The following is a 7,389-nucleotide window of genomic DNA, read 5'->3' as shown; positions in this document are numbered from 1 at the left end:
CTTATTAAATATTTTTGGATTTCATTTTCAAGAGGTGAGACACCAGAAGAAAAAAAATTCCTCCAAAATACATAACTAATTTCATCATGAAAATAAATGCCTTGGAGGAGAAGGGAAGTTTCCAAATGATTAAATATTCTGAACTGCCAGTCGGCAATTGGCAAATAGAAAAAAACGTTTTCCCTCTCCCTCTCGGTTAAATGAAAACCTCAGACCTGTCACGTATTAAGAACACATTTAGGAATACTTTTAATAGTAAAAGAAACAATTTTCTTATTGTTGTTTCGAGCCAATCGAGGATGATTACGTGGAACGTGAGGTCACCACAGTATTTTACGGGTTTTATTTGTTTTCCCAGGCAGGGAGACGCATTAAAAAACTTAGCAAAAGTAGAGGGCAAGTCATAGACTTGCCCTTTAGATGAGACTGTTTTTGTAAATGAGCGCTTCTTGCACAGTTTAAATTACTTAAAACTTTGAAACTTTCGGGTTTAAAATGCTAATTCCGAAGCTACTTATTTAAATGTCTTTGAAAACATTCACCTTTATGTTTTTGAAGATAACAAATCACAACGAAAGCCCGTACAAACCGCACAGAAAACGAATAAATGCTTCCCGAATGTGAGCGAACCTACAGTTTGATTAGAAAAACTCAACGCTGATTTCCGTTCCTCCAATCACAGAATCCCCGAGGAGAAGGGGACACGCAAAGGGGGCCCGTTAATAACCTCTACCGTATACCCCAAAGCGTGTAAATCACATCGATTATTTTCGACTGGAAGCCGATCGGTTGAGACTGGACGTGAATCCCGCAACTCGATCACAAAAGGTTAGGACGAGAGACGTAGAAAAGCCAAAGGACGACTAGGCAGGTAGCCCGAGCGGCCACCCCAAGTTAACTTTTTAGAAATCATTCGTACTGTTCGGGTTATCTTCTCTTTAATATTCGTGGTTTTACTTATTGTGATGTTAAGAAACGTGGGCTAAGAATGGGGTGCTGCTTTTTGCCCGAAACCTGGAAGCACCGGCCTCCCCGAGGCTACCGGGCCCGGGCAGAGGGACTGTAGGGGCGGGGCGGGTGAGCTCCGGGTTTGGGCGCGCGGGCAGGTGGGGCGTGGCGGGGGCGTGGAAAGCCCAGGCCCGCGGCCACCGCCCCGCTCCGGGCCGGCCCAGGAGGAGCCGCGCCGGGCTCGGTTATAAGAGGCCAGCTAGCAGGGGCTCCGCGAGCACACGCCCGACCCCGGCCCGGAGCACCGGGCCCCCTGCGCGGGTTAAGGCGGAGCCGCAGGGTTGGCCCCCAAAGGGATGCTCTCGCCCGAGCGGCGAGACCAGCCCCGCTCGCCCCTCGCCGCGGCCGCGCCGCAGCCGCCCACGGCCGCCGACATGGCCCTCTACTGCGGCGACAACTTCGGAGTGTATTCGCAGCCCGGCCTGCCCCCGCCCGCCGCCACCGCCGCTGCCCCGGGCGCACCCCCGGCAGCCAGGGCGCCTTACGGGCTGGCCGACTACGCCGCGCCGCCGGCCGCCGCCGCCAACCCCTACCTGTGGCTCAACGGGCCCGGCGTGGGAGGCCCGCCCTCCGCCGCCGCCGCAGCCGCCGCCGCGTACCTGGGCGCTCCGCCGCCGCCGCCCCCCGGGGCCGCGGCCGGGCCCTTCCTGCAGCCCCCGCCCGCCGCCGGCACCTTCGGCTGCTCTCAGCGGCCCTTCGCGCAGCCCGCTCCGGCCGCGCCCGCCTCTCCCGCCGCGCCCGCGGGGCCCGGGGAGCTGGGCTGGCTGTCCATGGCCAGCCGCGAGGACCTGATGAAGATGGTGCGGCCGCCCTACTCGTATTCGGCGCTCATCGCCATGGCCATTCAGAGCGCGCCCGAGCGCAAACTCACTCTCAGCCACATCTACCAGTTCGTCGCCGATAGCTTCCCCTTCTACCAGCGCAGCAAGGCCGGCTGGCAGAACTCCATCCGCCACAACCTGTCGCTCAACGACTGCTTCAAGAAGGTGCCCCGCGACGAGGACGACCCAGGTGAGGGCCGCTGGCAGGTGCTTCCCAGCCGGGGAGGGCGGGCGCTGGGCGCGAGGGCCGGCGCAGGGGTCGGTGTGCGGCTGGAGGATCTGCCAGGAGTCTTCTTGTCCAGGCTGCGGGTGGGAGCGTGTGGAGGAAAAACCACCCAACCCAGAGGACAAAGGGAAGGAGCAGGAGATCTTCGGAAGGAAGACTCAGTGAGAAAGGAGCTTGACCTTTACATCCACATTCGCAGAGGCCGGCCAATTAGAGAAACGAAAAAAATCTGTATCCCACAACAGGAGGCTACCCCTGGGTGGTGTTCCTCAGGCCTTTTGAAGGGAGGGTCTACTTACAAGTAAGCTCTTAGATAAGAGATGGTTATAAAGGGATCCACGTGAGCTGGGATTTCCATCACGTTTCGCAGAAGACGCAGTGGGAGAACTGGGGTCCAGCCCGGCTGTCCATAGGTGCACTTCCTCCTCATCGGGTTCCAGAGGGGTTCGCTGTGTCCTGAATAGAGCAAGAACGGTGCCTACCTCTAGAGACAGTGGCACGGGCATCATGAGACGGCGGTCTGGGATGGGAAAACTTTAGCAGGGAGATCCTGCAAATTGCAGTTTGGGTACCTTAACTAGTTAGAAATTTAGAAATGAATATCCCAACTTTGCTGCGTTCTGGTCTAAGCCCAATTGCTCCTGGAGTGAGGAGGTCTGTGTTACAGTGGAGTGAGTGTTAACCTGCTCTGAGAGGTAGAGGTGGAGAAATGATTAACAAGAATAGAGAAACAGAGAATCCTACTTGAGGTTTTCAGAAGGAACCCAGAACAAGGAAAGGGAAGGGGATTGTGATAGGAAAAAGAGAAGAGAGATGAAACCATTTTAGTTGCACATTACAGAGATCCAGGATTTTGTGTAAATTATGTGAATATTCTGGAGCTCAGAATGAGCTCATCCCTGAGGTCACGGTAGACCAGCACTCTCCAATGGAAATACGATACAAATGAAATAATCTAAAATATTGTTTCAACATATAACAAATATAAAAATTACTAATGAGATTCTTTGTTATTTTCTCGGTACTAAGTCTTCAAAATCCCATGTGTATTTTACACTACATCTCAATTTGACTAGCCCTATTTCAAGTGCCCAATAATCATGTGTGGCTAGTGGCTACTGTATTGGGCAGGGTGTGCAGTTCTAGAAGATGCATCCTCTTGATTTGGCTTCTGTACCACCCAAGATTATCATGTAAATTGTTATGTACACTCCTCTGGACTTTACCCTAAAAGTTAAAGGGTCTATGGCTAGTTTTTTGTCAAAGAAATTGGTACCCACGTGGCACAATATACATATCCATATAGGTGGAGATATTATTGAAATTCTAGTTATATAATTTTTTTCCTATAACTATTTGCAGAACATGGTTCAAGTGGAGGCAGCTTAGCCCAGTGGTTGGTTAAGAATGCTGAGGTGTTTTTTTTTTTTTTTTTTTTGAGACAGTCTCACTCCTGTCGCCCAGGCTAGAGTGCAGTGGTGCCATCTCACTGCAACCTCTGCCTCACCAGCTCAAACAATTTTGCTGCCTTAGCCTCCCAAGTAGCTGGGACTACGGGAGCATGCCACAGTGCCCAGCTAATTTGTATTTTATGTAGAGATGGGCTTTCCCCATGTTATCCAGGCTGGTCTCGAACTCCTAAGCTCAAGTGATCCGCCCATTTCGGCCTCCCAAAGTGCTAGGATTACAGGCGTGAGCCAACCACGCCCAGCAAGAATGCTGAGTCTTTTAGCCATTCATAGTGGTATACTCCTGTCGTATCAGCTACTCTGGGAGGCTGAGGTGGGAGGATCGCTTGAGGCCAGGAGGTCAAGGCTGCAGTGAAGCAAGGTTATGCCACTGTACTCCAGCCTGGGTGACAGAGGGAGACCCTGTCTCAGAGAATATAAATAAATAAATAAATTTTTTTTTAATGCTGAGTCTGGAGCCAGCCTGTTTACATCCTGACTATCATGGCTAACTAGGAATATGACAAGTTACTAACCAGTCTGCACCCCAGTTCTCCTATCTGAAAAGTGAAAGGAGTAATACTGCCTATCGCCATAAAGCTGTGAGGAGTAGCTGAGGTTATCCGTGTAAAGCACTTGCCACAAGATAAGCATTCTACAGTACTTTAAAACATCGGATTCTTTTAACAGAAGTGAAAAAAGCTTTTGGGAGATAAAATCCTCCAGGATGATAGATCTTTTCTACCTCACTTGTGGCAAATAGAACAAAACTAGCATTACATGCAGAAAAATGAGGCCCTGGTGTCTGAAATTTATTTACCCAATGGGTGAAACATTCGCAGGATTTGTAGAGGCAGGTCCTGTCCAAAATGAGGAGGGGATGTAGATTCCAGGAGCTTCCTCATACTCAAAATTTATGCCATCCAATGCATGGTTAAAACAATTGCTCAGTAATAATTTTTTTTGTCATTTTGAAATTGCCTTTCTCCAGTGGGGCATTTTTCTCAGAAGTGGGGAATTATGCACTTTCAACGAGTAATAATTGTAAGTGCTGTTTTTGCATTGCTTACTCTGTGCCAGCTACTATGCTGAAATAGTTAATCCTCACAGTCAATCCACTAAATTAGTACTATCCTTATCTCTATTTTATAAATAAAGAAACGGAGGCTCAATTTTTTTTTTTTTTGTAGACATGTGATCTCACTATGTTGGCCCAGTCTAAGGCTAAAACTTTAAGTAGCATCAGAATTCCATGACTTTGCAAGGTCATACAACTTGGATCTAGAATTAGTGAGCTTTACGGAAGTAAAGGTGGCCAGAACATCTTTGTTCTGGATTTCTCTCTGAAGCAAAGAGTAACATTTTCCCCAAAAGAGGATTGATTTGAATATTAGAGTGAATTGAACATCTTTGTCAGCATCTAATGAGAGTCTGCTCTCGTCTTCCCAGAAATGAAGTTGAGTACACAGGCATAGAATAGGTCCTTCTCTAACTTGATCTTTCTCATCTTCTCAGGAAAGGGTAATTATTGGACTCTTGATCCGAACTGCGAGAAAATGTTTGACAACGGGAACTTCCGTCGGAAGCGAAAGCGCCGCTCTGAGGCCAGCAATGGCTCCACAGTGGCTGCTGGGACATCAAAGTCCGAAGAAGGGCTCTCCTCAGGATTGGGGTCTGGAGTGGGTGGGAAGCCAGAAGAAGAGAGCCCCTCCACTCTGCTGAGGTCTTCCCACTCCCCAGAGCCTCCGGAGGGCACCAAGAGTACTGCCTCATCTCCTGGAGGACCCATGCTCACCTCCACCCCTTGTCTCAACACTTTCTTCAGCAGCCTCAGCTCCTTGAGTGTCAGCAGCAGTGTGAGTACCCAGCGGGCTCTCCCTGGCAGCCGCCATCTAGGAATCCAGGGGGCCCAGCTGCCCTCCAGCGGCATGTTCTCCCCAACCTCCATCTCAGAGGCCTCAGCAGACACCTTGCAACTGAGCAATAGCACCAGCAATAGCACTGGCCAGAGATCTTCCTATTACAGCCCTTTCCCTGCCAGCACCAGCGGGGGCCAAAGCAGCCCCTTCAGCAGCCCTTTCCACAACTTTAGCATGGTCAACAGCCTCATCTACCCCCGAGAGGGCTCCGAGGTGTAGAGCAGACTCTCAGACTTGAGTATGCACACCTGAGGCGTGCACACATGCTGATCAGAATGCAGATTCCAAGTCAGTAGGTCTGGGGTAGGACCTGAGTTCTGCGTTTCTGTCGAGTTCCTGGGTGATCTTGTGGTCTTTTGACCACACTTGGAGTAACAAGGGTGTAGTAGATAACTCTTGCTACAACCCAGCGAGCTTTTACAGGTTTCTCTGCATGTGGGCCTCTCCAGAGAGAAATCCGTTTCACTGTCTTCTGTGATAGGTAGCCTGTGAGCCCCGTGAGGGCGGGGACCATGTCTATTTTGTTTATCACTGTATGCCAGGATTGCAAGCTCAAGTGTGTACAGACGGCTAAAAAAACATAAGCCAACAAAGTTACTGGGTGAGAAAACTAACATCAGTTGGCAACTGAAGCAATAGAGGGTAGTTGGGACTGACTAGCGGAAGGCTGCTGGGAACAGCTGGTTCTTTCTCTCCCCTGGCAGCATTCTGATTTTTTTTTTTTTTTTGACAGAGTCTCGCTCTGTCGCCCAGGCTGGAGTGCAGTGGCACTGCAACCTCTGCCTCCTGGGTTCAAGCAATTCTCCTGCCTCAGTCTTCCAAGTAGCTGGGATTACAGGTGCCTGCCACCACACCCAGCTAATGTTTTGTGTTTTTAGTAGAGATAGGGTTTCGCCTTGTTGGCCAGGCTGGTCTCAAACTCCTGACCTCAGGTGATCCACCCGCCTCGGCCTCCCAAAGTGCTGGGATTACAGGTGTGAGCCACTGCACTCAGCCAGCATTCTGATCTTTATAGAAGAGCCAGATATCTGAATTTTTATAGGAAACCTCCAACTTTGTGTCATCTGCCTCTGAAGATTTTTTTTTGGTTGTTTATCATACTGTCCTAGGCAACACCACAAATCCTTGAGCTATGCATAGGGAGCTCACAGATCACCTCTGTCTGGTACATGGTATATTCTAATGGCAATAAAATGGCACAAGCAGCCCTGTGTGCCAGGCACTGTTCTCGGCACTTGTCATGTATTCATTTAATCCTCTCAGCAACCTTGGGTAGTGGGTATTATTACTACCCCCCATTTTCCATGTAAAGGAAGTGAAACTTCAGGATGTTAGGTCACTTTGCCTATTTTGATCATCACTGTATACCAGGATTGCAAGCTCAAATGTGCACAGGTGGCTAAAAAAAAGTTGTGACCACTTTCCAAGGTGAGACTGATAGTAAACTGGAGCCAGGATCAGACCCAGACAATCTGGTTCCAGAGCTGGTGCTTGTAACTTCTGTGTTCTACTTCCTGCAAAACCAAGAAACCAGCCTCCATAGCCAGTTATAAGTATATAGAGGGAAGGAATGGAGCTAGATCTCATTTGACCAAAGATTCTAGTTGAAAATAAAAGTCATCTGGTGTGTTCCCCCAGGCAGCACCTCTGTCTGAATCCTGCTGCCGTAGTCCAAGATCTGGGGTTGACCATTGTCCTAGTTTGTAATGGTTAGCCTGGCATCCTCTCCCTTTTAGCTTGTATCCTGGATGTTTCCTTTTCTAACAAAGTATTATTAGAATTTTATTAAAAATAGCTTTTGTGTGTGTGTGTGGGTTTTTTGTTGTTTTGTTTGTTTTGTTTTTTGAGACGGTCTGCCTCTCTTAACCAGGCTGAAGTGCAGTAGTGAGATTTTGGCTCATTGCAGCCTCAACCTTCCCAGGTTCAGACAGTGGCCCCTTCTCAGCTCCCCCAACCCCACCCCAGTA

The 7,389-nt window shown here is 49.5% G+C and overlaps 1 protein-coding gene across 1 annotated transcript; it reads left to right on the top strand.

The window, feature by feature from the left end:
- The first annotated feature begins 1,224 nt into the window (after positions 1 to 1,224).
- Positions 1,225 to 7,055, top strand: FOXI3 (forkhead box I3). Its single transcript, XM_055240978.1, has 2 exons — positions 1,225 to 2,019; positions 5,019 to 7,055. The coding sequence occupies exons 1-2, from the start codon at positions 1,305 to 1,307 to the stop codon at positions 5,639 to 5,641; spliced, it is 1,338 nt and encodes a 445-aa protein (XP_055096953.1). The 5' UTR covers positions 1,225 to 1,304; the 3' UTR covers positions 5,642 to 7,055.
- The last annotated feature ends 334 nt before the right edge of the window (positions 7,056 to 7,389 follow it).

This window comes from Symphalangus syndactylus, chromosome 14, assembly GCF_028878055.3.
Source record: "Symphalangus syndactylus isolate Jambi chromosome 14, NHGRI_mSymSyn1-v2.1_pri, whole genome shotgun sequence".
NCBI classification, from domain to species: domain Eukaryota; kingdom Metazoa; phylum Chordata; class Mammalia; order Primates; family Hylobatidae; genus Symphalangus; species Symphalangus syndactylus.
The sequence above is the reverse complement of the archived record's forward strand: the minus strand, read 5'-3'. Positions and strand labels throughout refer to the sequence as shown.